Source organism: Eutrigla gurnardus (genome assembly GCF_963514095.1).
Source record: "Eutrigla gurnardus genome assembly, contig: SCAFFOLD_110, whole genome shotgun sequence".
In the NCBI taxonomy this organism is placed as follows: Eukaryota; Metazoa; Chordata; class Actinopteri; order Perciformes; family Triglidae; genus Eutrigla; species Eutrigla gurnardus.
The window spans coordinates 6,757-22,299 of NW_028155298.1; the positions used below are offsets into that span (position 1 = coordinate 6,757).

The 15,543-nt window shown below is 40.0% G+C and overlaps 2 protein-coding genes and 2 long non-coding RNA genes across 4 annotated transcripts; 1 reads left to right on the plus strand and 3 right to left on the minus strand.

Moving 5' to 3' along the window:
• Positions 1–3,363: 3,363 nt before the first annotated feature.
• LOC311010363 (uncharacterized protein) lies at positions 3,364–4,858 on the minus strand (the record flags this gene model as incomplete). The annotated part of the gene is made up of 7 exons (XM_084040881.1): positions 3,364–3,516; positions 3,688–3,762; positions 3,928–4,002; positions 4,178–4,252; positions 4,345–4,401; positions 4,517–4,645; positions 4,766–4,858. Coding segments are annotated over 7 exons (657 nt in total), but the record flags the coding sequence as incomplete, so codon positions are not given.
• A 128-nt stretch (positions 4,859–4,986) lies between these two features.
• Positions 4,987–5,507, minus strand: LOC311010362. Its single transcript, XR_014596778.1, has 3 exons — positions 5,422–5,507; positions 5,215–5,282; positions 4,987–5,122 (listed from the first exon to the last, which is right to left on the minus strand). It is a non-coding gene; the product is annotated as an uncharacterized lncRNA (long non-coding RNA).
• Positions 5,508–5,615: 108 nt separating this feature from the next.
• Positions 5,616–6,406, minus strand: LOC311010364 (uncharacterized protein; the record flags this gene model as incomplete). The annotated part of the gene is made up of 3 exons (XM_084040882.1): positions 6,275–6,406; positions 5,994–6,097; positions 5,616–5,900 (listed from the first exon to the last, which is right to left on the minus strand). The coding sequence occupies exons 1-3, from the start codon at positions 6,378–6,380 to the stop codon at positions 5,616–5,618; spliced, it is 495 nt and encodes a 164-aa protein (XP_083897008.1). The 5' UTR covers positions 6,381–6,406.
• Positions 6,407–12,514: 6,108 nt separating this feature from the next.
• LOC311010367 lies at positions 12,515–15,543 on the plus strand. The gene is made up of 3 exons (XR_014596781.1): positions 12,515–12,626; positions 13,785–13,846; positions 15,476–15,543. It is a non-coding gene; the product is annotated as an uncharacterized lncRNA (long non-coding RNA).

Here is a 15,543-nt window from a genome sequence, read left to right on the forward strand (position 1 = left end):
AAGTTTAACTGGCAACAGAGAGCCTTCCATATTGGAACGGGGCAGCAGGTTGTTAGTTTGTACAATGTTAGCAGGAACACACGTCACGGGACCATGTACTCCGTTTTGCCCCCCTTTAGGCAATGCTACCATTTTCAGGAAAGGGATATGCATTGCAATTAAATGCTGCTCCAAATTATTCAAACAAGCCAACTCTGGGGGAACCGGTTGAATCTGTAAGTGATTAATTGCACTCTCGGGTGGCATGACACCTCGACTGATTTTACTCTGACACGTGCCACAAATCCACAGCTGTCCCCTTGTTGTACTCAGCCAGTGACAAGGAGTTAAACAATCCTCATTACATTTATGTAAATAATCCTCTGTAATACATGCAGCTGCAACTAAAGAAGCAGCCTTTACCTTTATATAATTTTCTCTAATACAACGTACAACCTGGTGTCTAAACAATAATCTATGACACACACAACACACAAAGTCTGGTCCATCTTTAACTTTCTCAAGAAACTGCTCCATAACAAAATCAAACTCCTTTGACAACTCCTTAATTTCTTGTCTTTTCAAAGTTACATTTGCTTTAACACACTCCTTATGCTCAGGGTTATCGTGATACTTTTGTGTACTCGAGGCAATTACATGCAATCTGTGCAATTCATTTTCATGATACTTGTGTTTACTCATGGCTTTTAAATGTAATCTGTGGGATTCATTTTCATGATACTTCTGTGTACTCGTGGCTTTTAACTTCAATCTGTGCAATTCATTTTCATGATACTTCTGTGTACTCGCGGCTTTTAACTTCAATCTGTGCGATTCATTTTCATGATACTTCTGTGTACTCGTGGCTTTTACATTCAGTCGATGCAGTTCATTTTCGTGATATTTTGTTACACTCTTCCCCTTTACTTTCCCCCTATGCAACTCATTTGTGTGATATTTCTCTAAACTATTTTCCTTGACTTTATGGTTACGCAACGCACTTTTGTGATATAGGATTTTAGTTCTAATGGTTTCTTTAGTCAATAAATACTTGCTAGGAGATGTACATATATTTGTATTAATCAGAGTGTCAGTTTCAGACTCTACAACTTCCTTTAATGTTTTCCCCCTAAGTTTGTAACCTACAGTACATGACCCCCCCTTTTTACAGTAACCATAACAACTCTGAAGCTGAGGCTGATGCACACAAACAACTGGCTCGTAATGGTTACCATTGCAATTCTCCAAGTAAATCCCCTGCTTTGACAAGAACTTACTTCTACAACTGTATTCTAACCACCGCTCCCCGACATATGTAAAGATATTTACACCCAACAAATCTGCTGCTGCCTGGATCTCTACTTCAGTAGCCCAACTCCCCCCACAATGCATTTTGGATTTGTTAAGATAAGCTTCCACTGAACTACATCCTTGTCTTAAGATATTCTTGTAAAGCTTACTATTATACTTTATTTGTCTAACAACAGCGCGCCGCACTATTTTGTGGTTCTCCTGAGAGCCACTCACAGCATGTGAGACAGCTCTGAAGAAACAGTTACCATCACCCATAATGTTGACCTTGCTACATGGAGTCCCTAACAAACCACCTTCCCTAGGGTGATCTGTACCAAGTTTTTGAAAATGAACATTTAGCTGGGAGCACAATGCCTGAGCAGTGTTTTTACAAAGCGGATCAAATGTCATACTTTTAACAGTTACATCACTGACAAATTCAACATCTGAATTAATAAATGATGCATCATGTGTTTTTAACTTCTTTGAAATACATCTTCTAACTGGCCTACTGCGCTTAGGAACCCTCTCCTTATTGACTCCTGGTACACGACTAAAGTCCACTGTCTCACCAAAAGGTAACACAGTGGATTCAACAGTAGTGACAGAATCTTTACATGATGCTGTTGGAAGACTACAGTCTTCACTAACAAACTCAACATCTGAATGAATCTGAGTAGCATCATGTAAAGTCTGCATAGTGCCTGATGGACAGCAAGAGCTCTGAGACATCTGGACAACACGGACACCAGCTATCTCAAACAACTTCTGCTGTCCACCAAGCAATGCAGCCAAAGTGCGTATATGATTTTCAACCTCTTTAAGAGACCTGAAGTAAACAACCACACTTTGACCATCTGCATCTGGCATTCCACTGCCACTACGGGCATGGGAATCCACCACAGCGTACTGTCCATTCTGTCTGATAATACTACAAGTATTTCCAGACAGCGTCAGGAAACAGGAGTCAAACTTGCCACACATAGATTCTAAGCCATGAGAAAGAGTACTGTATCCAAAGTCGTCAACAAGTGCACCATCTACCACATCTACATCGCCTGTAACAAAGTCACCATGGTGACACTCAAACTGGTGTTTATCAACAACTAGGTGTTTTGGCAATTCAGGAACACAGAGCAGCTGGGAAGAGGCACGGATACTTCCGCGTAGAGACGTATACAACCGGTCACCTTCAACTACAACCTTGTCTAGATCTGCTGCACTCCATGAAAACACACTGTCAACTGTATGCATTGCAATTCCTACCAGAGCTATAGCCATACACTGGACACCTCTATGTTCAAAGCGATCATTTCCCTGATGAAATGATCCCAGAACACTATCTTTCAACACAAAAGGAGTGCAAACGTCAACATCAGCTGTAACCTTGACATCAACATCTACAGCCCCCTTCATGTAGGTGTCCAATTGACAACGCTTGACAGAAATGCTACCAATGCCATATCGCTGTGAACTTAATGACACCTGCAGCTTCCTGATATATAGCATCAGGTCATGAAGGCAGGTGTTAAACACAGCCACAGGTGCACCAAATTCAGATGGCAACCCAGCTGAATCGCGTGTGCTACAATCAACCACCACAAAGTAATCTCCGTGATGAATGATAGCGCTAACTGCACCATGGAGATCTAACAAGCAGCTGTCATTGATCAACAACTGCTCTTGCAGCAACTCATACATCCCATCATCATTTGACCAAGGTTCAATGTCTCTAAACACCGTCTCCCCAACATCTACCTTCCAAGATGCACCAAACACACTATGCTGACCAGTCAACATGTTAGCACCAAAACACACTCCTGTTCCATTAGCTACGGAATTGCTCAACATCAAACCCTCAGCATATATGTCATCAACATTTGCCTGTCTCCACGTACACACAGGAGACATGGCATGTTTGACAACAGCAGCAACACTGCAGGCAGCAGAAGCACTCACATCAGAAGCCAATGAAACATGTCTAACATTAACGCCTGCAACCACAGGCATTTGACACTGCACATGTTTATTATCACCAACACTGCAAGGAGTTGAAGCATTCAACTCAAATGAAACAGCTTTGCCGGTAACCGCTGAAACACCGGGCAAAAGCACTTTCTCATTACAAATGCAAGCATTAGGATTTGCATCCTCCTTACTTTCGTTTACTTCATCTAGTGGACTGTGAGTCTGAGGAGCAGCACATGGCACCTCAAATGAAAACTCCACGCACGCTGACTCCCCCTACAAAGGAAAATCAAAAAACACAACCATTCAAATAACCTGTACATATACAGTAACTTAATACAATTAATTAATGCCATCCTACAAGCTACAAACCTATAAAACAAAATGATTGGTTCTAACCAACTTAACCAATACACAACACAAAGCTACAAATATTTTAGTACATACCTCCACCGGCGCAAAGTCAGGCACAGGACTGGCTGGTGACGACCCAAACGAGAACTCCACACGCGCTGACTCCCCCTACAACAAAACATGACAACCAATAAAAAACCTGTACATATAAAATTAATCCATTACAATTAATTCATGCTTTACTACAAACTACTAACCCAACAATGAAAGCATTGGTTCCAAAGAAATTAAACTATACACATTAACAAAGCTACAAATATTTGTACTGCATACCCCCACAGGTGCAGAATCTCTCACAGGACTGGAAGTTGGCGACCCAAAAGAGATCATGGCACACGCTGTCTCCACCTCCAAATAAACATCACAAACACACAAACATTCAAATTACCTGTACAAACTTCAATAAATCCATCACATATAATTCATGCTTTCCAACAAACTACAAACCCAGACAAAAAAGTTAATGATTCAAACAACTTCAACTATACACAATAACAAAGCTACAAATATTTCTACTGCATACCTCCACCGGCGCAGACTCTCTCACAGGACTGGAAGATGCCGACCCAAAGGAAACCTTGGCAAACGCTGACTCCACCTCCAATAAAAACATCACAAACACAAAAATATTCTCATAAACTGTACAACTATAACAATACATCAAATGAAGTCAGTGTTTGAGACACAAACCTGCTGCATAGCCATCGTCGTCTTGGAAGGAGCTGCCTTCCCACGGCATGCCACCCTCTGAATATTACAAAAACACACACACACAGTTTGTTCAGAATCAAATTAACAACAACAATAATAACAAATATTATACACAAGAAATAACTAAACATTATAATTTCTTTGTAATTACCCTTCTGCTTGCTGGAACTGCAGTGGACCCCACAGGACCACCGAGGTTCGCTGGAAGGATCAGGTCCATCTTCTCCAACATGGCCGGGCTGAAACGAGTAAGTGACACGAAACACTCCTCCAACTGTACCTGTCAACAAATAAACACACAGAAACTATTCACGACAATGTTCAACAAAACCATCTACCACATATTAAAACATAACTGAATCTATTAAATAAGCCACATATTAATATTAAAAACACAAACCCCAGGAACCGCCCTCTTCTTAGATGCATCAGGGGACACGCCATGGTTCGCAGATCGCCTCCTCTGTAATATCAACAGGAACACCTCCTTCATTATTACAGTTAACTACTTTAAAATATCACATTTTATAAATAATGTCAACTGGCCAAGTCCTACCTTCCTGGCTCCTCCAATCACAGTCCAGCGTTGTTCCAGCGAGCAAGCGACGTTGGTGGGTGATGGCAGAGCTGGAGACGCCACTGGCACCGACAACGACGGAGGAGACACCGGTGGCGACGTCGTCTCCAGCTGCTGGAAGGAGAAGTTCCACATCAGCTGCACCAAGATGCCCATCCCATGGCTGTCGCTCAGGTGGACCTGACAAAAACAAGAAAACACAGATTATTCACAGAACACACAATTTACTGTCATAAAATTCTGCCATGCATTGATTTAATCATTACACGTACACCATCCCTGCTCCACAGCTCACGACGACTCGTAGGGAAGTGCTCAGCAATGCAGAAGTAGCGCACCCCTGAACACACAAATGACATGACATTCTATGAAAACATCAATATATACACTTACATAATACATCATTTAGGTATTAACTATGCATAACGTTTAACCAAACATACATGGCATATACATAACACAACTCTCTCCAAACATACCCATACGAGCAGCAACACGTCGAAACTCCTGCCTGAAGTGGTCCTGCAGATCCACGTCGACAGTCAGGCGAGGAACGAAGTCCAGGACAAACACCTACAACATAAATCATTTATATACAACAAAATGTTACGTGAATATATATCATTCACATAAACAACATTTCATTAAATAACATAATGCATCTAAAATATGACTATAATCTCACCTTCGGCCATCGGCTGCATGCACTTCTGATGAGCTCACCAAAGTCCTCCCCTGCCTGCTCAACAGTCCTGCTGTCCGTCAGGTTGTTGCTGGGGGCAAGAACACAGACAACATCAGGTGTACATGGCACAACAGCACTCACCAACTCAGCCTTCAGGTCCCTCGCACAGGCCCCCGGCGTCGCCATGGCACCAAAGGAAAGGCACCCCTCTGGCATCCTGACGAACCCGTCCACGACGCTGCGGAGGTGGGAGTCCCCGACAAGAAGAACAAACTGGAACGACACAATGAATAATTATAATCATGCAAATAAAATTATGATCAACATTAAACATCATGTGTTTAATAACTTCCAAACCAACAATACCTTTTTGTCTGGAGACTCCGACGGGATGACCAACTTGTGGCTCCGGCCGGTGACGACAGAAGTTGGCCATCTTTTCACAGCATGGCGCGCACCCGTCCCCTTGGCTGATGACATAGAAACACACACACTTTGTGTAACTATTACATCAACAATACAAATGATTTGTCATTATTACAATAACATAAGAAAAATATCTATTTTTATCAAATGTACAATTATACTGAATCATTTCATATAAAATAAAAACATGAATTAAATCATTATAAAATGTGACTACATACTGTCCACCATGCTGGTCGCAGTCACCAAAAACTTGTCCTTGGCAAGCTGCGTCTCCCTGGCCCTCCTGGCTGCAATCGCCCTGGCACGAGACTTCCCACGAGGCATACCCACAACCGAGAGTCACACTAGACAAAAAGGTTATCGGGTACACAGCAGTCTACACTGTAATCAATGCAGACAATGATAATTAAACCAACTCCTGCTCCTCTGAGATCCAAATGCCCACTTGGCTCTCCACTCTGAAGCTTTTCTCTGCTGCAAGAAAATAAACCAGCAGATTGTTAATAACTGATTTTAGATATGCATCCATTCACAACATAAAACATCTCAATGCACATCTCATACACAGATTCAAATACAGCTGACTACTCGGTCTGACGCTCACTAATTTACAACACAGTTGAATACTTACATTACAAGAACAGCACTAGTGACCAATAACTACATCCCCAAAAGGTCTTACTGCATCTATTGTTACACAAAAACCACAGAAATACCTTCTACAGTACAGCTGAGAGGTCAATCTAACACACTGATGGATCTCTAATTAACATTTGTTATTCCCACTCCAATGCACAATGATGCTAATCATACACTAACGCTTCTACATACATAGAAAAGCTCAGCCATATCACTCTAATGGATCCCTCATTACATAACAATACAATCCAGACCATGGGTTACCACACGAAAAACACACTCGAAATCACTGTATTTGGAAATGAATAGATGAATGGAGATGACCAACAACCTGTTGAACTACTTCTAATTAAATCTATTTAGAGGAAAAAAACATGCCGTGAACAAATAACTGTGCTCAAATACAAGTTGGTACAACTCCCACTCTAATATGAATTTAACACACTGATCGGTAATTATAACTAAAATCTGCTCTCAGTAACTCAAAAACACTCAGTACCTAAATAATAAAAACAATAACTTCACATGCAGCAACTAATACCTACATCAAACAAACATAATAACGTGTGGTTTGAAACACGATATACATATTCCATAAAAACGATTAAAATGACTGCTTTTTAATTCTATGCGTTAACACCACACATTTTCAAACAAGACGCAGCTTTAAACAAACCACCATTTACTTTAACCTGGAACTAATTACCTAAACTCTGTTTCGATAAATGCGTATATTAGAAAACCAACACACATAAGTATGTGTGCTTTCTTATTCTCTAACTTAACGCCACACATTTCCAAACAAGAAGCGGCATTAAACAAACCACCATTTACTTTAACCTGGAACAAAATTACGTTTACTCCGTTTCGATAAATGCGTAGGCTATATTAGAAAACCAACACACATAAGTATGTGTGCTTTCTAATTCTCTAACTTAACGCCACACATTTCCAAACAAGAAGCGACATTAAACAAACCACCATTTACTGTAACCTGGAACTAGATTACGTTTACTCCGTTTCGATAAATGCGTAGGCTATATTAGAAAACCAACACACATAAGTATGTGTGCTTTCTTATTCTCTAACTTAACGCCACACATTTCCAAACAAGAAGCGGCATTAAACAAACCACCATTTACTGTAACCTGGAACTAAATTACGTTCACTCCGTTTCAATACAACCCAATACGTACATAAAAATAAACTACCGCACACAACAACATATTGCACAATATCGCTAGAATAGTATAAATAAATGAACTTACGTGAGAAAAAAACACACCGACACGTCCTCAAACAGCAAAGATGATGAAACGAAAATCCGACTTCTTTGAAAAGACTTGCAATCCAGCAAACTCTTAAAAAAGACCGAAACGCTCGCGCTCACGAATCCGTGCAGAGTCTCTGAGAAACACGACAGAACGAGCAGAGCCGACCCGCGCAACACAAGTTAAACACATGACAGCCAATCACAAACGTCGAAATAAAAGGGCGGAGTTAATGAAAAAACGTCCAACCAATGAACCGTAACCGCCGTTACGGACACGCCCACACACGCAACGGCTGCACAACAAGCAGCCATGTGCTGCTGTTTATATCTCCACCAGTGGCGCAAACCAGCAACTTTAATCCAGACATGACGGTGAAAATACTAAATGTATTTTTTTACCGAAACACACACACTCAGAGCTCTCAACCCCAAAACAACGATAAACCACAGGCCAACGGCATCGTTACTGAGACCACGGCCGGAGTGGGACTCATTTTCAGCCCTGGAGTTTCATACCTCAGACCGGCCCACTTTAGATCACGACCTATTAGGCTATATTAAAATAATGTAATTATAACTTTACATGTTAAGCATAAAATAGCGCACTGTTCTCTAAAGCCTTGTAATTCCGTGTAATTTCACACAGCCTTGTGGCCACAAGTGCCCATTGTTCGGCCGTGTTCAGCTGTCTGTTTCCCGGCTGGTTTGCGTGCGGCGCGTCTTGGCGTTTCGCGTTCGACGGAGAGTCCGCCTGTGTGGACTCTTGTGGCCCTGGGCGGGCCTGTGTTTTAGTGAGGACCGCGGGCTTTTCACCATGGTCTGGTGGCATCAGGGCCGAGAGTTCGGCTGGGTTGTTTTGTCTATTTACCTGCGGGAATCCCCGCGACGCATACACGTGATACCCCAGCACTCAGTGCCATGACTGAACACCGGCACAACAATAAATAAAAATAATAATTGAACACCGGCCCTCGCGGCCCAAAACTCACACCGGCCCACCGGGAATTGCCCGGTCCTCCCGATTAGCCACTGCGGGCCTGCTGAGAACACATAGCCTACTGTTTCATTTACAGTGCATATCTTCTCCACAACACGCTACCTTTCCAACTACTAAAACAACACATTACACTCATATCCAACCACAGCTTTGAACTAAAACTGATCAGTACTATACTGCTAACCTGATATAACATAAATAGCCTATTGCTTATAATATCTCCGTAAACTACTAACATAGGCCTAGATAAATCACACAATCGAATGAACGGCTAAAATAAACACCACCCCACTTCATTTGTTGAAATTATTATTTTATTTGTTATCATAATAACTTCAACTCAACTCACAAATTAAAACACAACACATTTGAATAAACCTTCTACAACCCAGCTCAAAGATTCTTAAGAATACTATACTGACCCTACACAAACTTTCATTTAGTAATTCTTACATTCATATCCAGTACCACACTTTTCAAAAACCATATGTACTTCAAGCTATATTACCAAAGACACAAATACACTAAACTGTCCATCAAATGACTTACTCTAACTCGATATGACATAACACTCTAACAATAACTGCTTGTTTAATTTAGTAATTACTACAAAATACTGCAACTACTTAAATAAACTACATACCATTTGCTTATTTGTAATGGATTAATTCACCAATTACAACAGAAACCCTCTGCCTAATTTCTTTTATATAATCTCCTACTGTGGTCATAACTTCTTTGATATATACAATAAACCACTACTTCTACTCATTCTTACTAACACTTTTTCTAATTCTAATATATCTCATAACTCAACTCCACTATCATGACAAATGTATTCACCTTAAATATTAAAAACCTTTCTCTAATCCCCATCTTTCATTCAAACACAAAACAAACCAAACTTAATTCAAGAGCACACTGTTTAATAAATTACAATCAATTACAACATTGACTGACACATCACTGCAATAAATATACTTCACAACTGCAAACACATCTATAAATAATAAAAAAATACAAACACAAACCCACCACCAAATTGCACATAGCAACTTTCCCAAATTAAAATATCAACATGCGGACCACACTGTCGTCATCAACCACCTCCTCCTCAACCACCTCCTTCTCCTTCTCGTCCCCCTCTGACACACATGATATCTTGGTGTCCTCCTCTGGACCCTCGCCCACGCCGACAAAAAGAGACGCCTCCAGATCACTGCCTGCCATCAGCAGTTCTTGATCGCTGATATCTGCAAAACATTCACATTTAATCAATATCACAAAATAAATACATACAATAAAGAAAACCTTCCAATCCAAACCACACACAAATAAACAACTCACCAGTGTGCACACAGCTAAGTCATATATATTAACAAATTTAAATTGTAAAAAAACTTCTTAGACTACTATATCCTCAAACATATTATTCTAACAACTAAACCACTTACATTAAAACCTTTATCTAAATAATACATTCATAAACAATCATTAGATCACTTACAATCATCAGACTGGGATGAAATCCCCTCTGCCCCCAACTCCACCACACTCCGTGAAAGCAAGATTCTTTTCAGAGCAGCAGCCTCCTTTAAGGCGGCGTCGCGCTCCTCCGTGACCCGCGCAGACACTGACTCTGCCGCCACCCGCATCCGACCCAGCTTCCTACAGCTCTCATGAACACGGGCAAGCTCTTTCTGCAGACCCTTCTGCTGCTTTTTTAAAGCAACATGTCTACGCACATGCCGCACCATCATATTGCACGCCTGAAGAGTGGTCTCACACACCCTGTTATTGATATAGGCGCGTGAGTACTCTTCCTCGCCAGATATCGCCTGAAAATGCAAAAACAAAAATTAGCTGAAATACGCATTCAATATCTCACAAGAACCAACAACATAAATATACTTACACAAACCGCCATTGCTGCCTCTCGAAAGGCCAAGTATTCATCCTCCTCGATGAACGGCAACTTTCTCGGCGACTGTTCTGCCATCGTTCTTCTTCCAAAGAAACAACATCGTAATTACATTACTACACACAGACAAAACTGCACTCCATAAAAGAATACATCCTTCACAAATGACAAAAATCAACACTGCAGATATACTCACTTCACTCGTGCACCTTCACAAAATGTGAAACTGCTACACTAACAGCACCATTTATCCACATTAACCCGTAGCTTAACCCCTCCCACATTCCCCTCACAGACACTATTGGCTATCATTAAAGTACCACCGCTAAATCTCTCCAATAAAAACGAACAACTAAACCTTACTCCCTAATTTATGTCAAACATTCATTGACCAATGTCTGACTACAAAATACAAAGGTTACAACATTTTAACCCTACAAAAATAACCTTTACACACTAAATCTTGTTAACAGTAAATTACATAAAAGCCAACACACAACTAAAAACCCATGTATGTACCTTAAACATTTATTCTTTGAAATTCTCCATCTATCTTCAGTTCCAATCCCTCAATGCTGCCCCGACACTAACAACTATTATACTTGTACAAATACATTAACCTAAATCACAATTGTATCATTACACAAAATGTACATTTGTATGTCATGCTGTCTTACAAGCAAGATTATAAAATAATCAGTGATCATCATGTTAAAATGCATGAGCAACAAACAACTGGCAGTCTAGCAAATACTTCAACAAATATTTATGACACAAACCATTCTTCATACATCCTTGTACATTAATTAACAACATAAATCTGCACAATCCAATTTCCCAAGAATTAATCCTTCAAAAAAAAAAATCAAACCCACAGCAACTTTGGCTCCCAGCATATAAAAACAAGTCTGCAACACAACAGACATGCTGGAGCCAATACTTCACACTAAAATACACCTCACACAGTCACACAGACTACTCTAAATTGTTTCCCAACGACAACCTGCCTAGCCAATTGACCTACACAACTACAACCATTTCAAAGATCTTTTACCCACTGAACAGACAATAGTCCACACATAAAACCACCCATTTAACACAAAAGCAACCACTTGCCTTGAAACAACTTTCCAACAAAAGAACAGACACACCCTGCATCACTCATTTACATTTCTATCAATGACATCATCACCTACATCCTAAACCCTACATCTAATGAAAGTCACCAATGCTACACTTAAAACTTCTTCAACCAAACAACCATTACAACATTTAAATCACAACTTGACCTACTGATTATAAAAAATATACAATTCCCAACCCATTATCAAATTCAAACGCTACTCTACAATGCAGATAAATGAACACATTCTCATTCTGTAACGAACAAAACAATATACAATACGTTGTACACAAAAACTTAAATACTTATCATGGAGCATATCACAAACACAAACTTTATCATGGAACAAACAGGAGATCACAACATTCACTTAAATACATAAATAAATAACACGTCTATCTACTAACGTCATCCTACAAAGTCCGCAGACAAAGTTTGCAGGCGCGCACGGCCTGAACAGGCACGCGCGAATACACACAGGGAGCAGGAGGGGAGGGGCTGAAACCTGAGAACGAAGAGAGCCGCAGAAACACAGAGATCAGTGCCGCAGGTAAATCACAGGAAACAGCTAGTCCTGCGCTCACCGCTTACCGACTCTACGTCCGTCCTACAAACAAGTAAGTTGTTTAATAGTGTGTGATTAATTACTTACTATAACTTCATTTAATGTTGCGTAAATACGTTACTTCCTATGACTTATTTAATATTGTGTAATTACGTTACTTAATAGACATTACATAGCATGCTCCGCAAATCCTGCGCAGCCAACACGACACAATAGACAATTAGTGTGTTGTGTTATCGTTTAAAAGAACAGAAACGTTCCGCGATACAAACTTAAACCCAAACAAGACGCCTGAAACATTAAATGCACAGCAGCGCTTTATATTAACACTGTGGATAGCAACGTCACACAAAGTACAGTAAACCAACAAGCTATGTAGCATCTAATGCCATAGCATGCTAACATTCAGTCTCGCGAGACATACCGATAAAACTTCCCCCGCGACAACCACACTTACCCCCCCTCTGACTCCTCAGCTGCACAAACAACACATACTTTCTCAAACCTACGTATTAAAATGCCCCCACAAATAATTGAAAACTATCGATAGACACCGGCAAGTGACGAACATACTCGATAATTAAGTACATAAAACTCCCCATGTTCATTTTATAAACAACTCTTTCACAAACAAACTTCAGGTCCAGCATCTCCTGCTTCCTGCTCCTGTAACATTTAATTGACTTATATATGAAAATACAAGTCTCACAAGTAACTAAACTTTCACAATTCAACTTACTTTAGACAACAACTTTACATCAGAAAATATATATAGTATAAAAAAGTCAATACAATAACCAATGATAGACAACAAAAATGTACTTCAAACCACTTCAACAGTTACATATATCTTCATGTTATACTTCATATCAATCATAATTCTTAAAAGACATTTTGCTAAATGAATAATACATTTCACATCTTGTTCCTCAGACATGCATTGTTCCACAGAAAGCAAGCATAAATATCACTGTATGAACTTTGTCACTGTTAAATACTCTTCCACTATAAGCCCAATGAAGTGGATAAAAAATATATTTTTAGACACGAGAGGAGAGTGATAAACGCACAGCCACCACCAGGGGGAGTCAGAGATCTATCAGCAACAAATTCAGAAGTTGTGAATCTGACATGCAATTCCAGTCTAATTTACAACAGAACAACAGTCATGCCACTATTAATTCCTATTTTATAAATCCTCTCATTTCAGCCTGCAGAGAGGACAAAGGTGAAGGAGGAAAAATGCCACGCCTCCATCCACCTCACACAGCTGTAAGTTGAACATTCACCTTCAACATCAAAACAATTATAACTTCAGTTATAACTTCTCTGATCTGCTCCAAACTTTACATACTTTATTACACATCCTTCCTGAATACATCTGCACTGTTTTATTCAATGACAGTCAGAACCCCATCTACAGTCAACTGGAAATGTCATTGATTTTGTGACTTTTTCCAACTAAAAGCCACACCTGATTTTCTTTTTAATAAATCTTATCATTTAAACTTGCAAACTGGACAAAACGGGAGGAGGAGAACTACACTATGGGATAAAGACAATATCAGGAAAGCATGGACATGTGCTATGCTCTGTAACTGAAATGTAGATTCACTTTGTATCACAGTAGATCAACAGTCATGACCATTTTCATTCCTTTATTTTCTACATTCCTCACATTTCAGCCTGTACAGAGGACACAGAGGGAGGAGGACAGTTGTCAGAAAAGCAGTGACACATGTGTAATTCTGTTACTGAAATGAACTTTCACTCTGAATCACAACAGATCATCAGTCATGAACAATTCAGAAACAAACTTCAGGTCCAGCATCTCCTGCTTCCTGAAAATACAAGATACACAAATGATTGAACATTCAAAATTCAACGAACTTTAAACAACAACTTTACATCAGAAAATATATATAGTAGAAAAAGGAAACACATAAATACAATAAAAAGCAATGATAGACAACAAAATTATACTTCAACCACTTCAACAGTTACATATATCTTCATGATAATACTTCATATTAATCATAATTCTACAAGACATTTTGCTAAATATATAATACATTTCATATGCTGTCCCTCAGAAATGTATTGTTCCTCAGAGAGCAAGCATAAATATCACTGTATGCACTTTGTCACAGTTAAATACTCTACCACTATAACAAAATAAAACCCTTTAGGTAGAGCTTACATGCATAACATTTTCCTCTGTACATAAATACTGTAGACATCTACAAACAAGCATCTTTAACCCTTACTCTAAAGTCAACCCCCCTTTAGGTTAAACGTACACGCATGAAACTCTTTCCTACATAGACCATGTGGAGATGTACCAAAAAGCCAATAGGACCCACCGCCTCAAGTCATGATAAAGTAGCTATAAAAAATGTTTTTAGCCACGTGTGTAAATCAGCCAGGTTTTCACTCAATCTTCACTCGGGGAGCATAGAGGGGAGAGACACAGGCGCACAGCGACCACCAGATGGAGACAGAGAGAGATCAATCAGTGACACATGGAGAACTGTGAATCTCACATGCAGCTGCAGTCTCATGCCTCACACCAGATCAACAGCCATGCCACTTTTAATTCCTTTTTTTTAATTCCTCTCATTACAGCCTGGACACAGAGAGGAGGAGAGATGCACACTTTACATGCATCTCACACTGCTGTCAGCTGAACTCTGCCATAAACATTATAACTTCAGTGTTTCTTCCCTGATCTGCTCCAAACTTTGCACACTTGATTAGAGTTCCTTCCTGAACACTCTGCACTTTGATATTCACTCACAGTCAGAGCGCCACCTACTGGCCACAGGAAATCTCATTGATTTTGTGAATTTTTCCAAGTTAAAGCCACACCTGATTCTTTCTCACTAATTCCTCTCATTTCAGCTTGCAAGGAGGACACAGGGAGAGGAGGAGAGGTCACACTAGGGGGAGGAGGAGAGATGTCAGGAAGG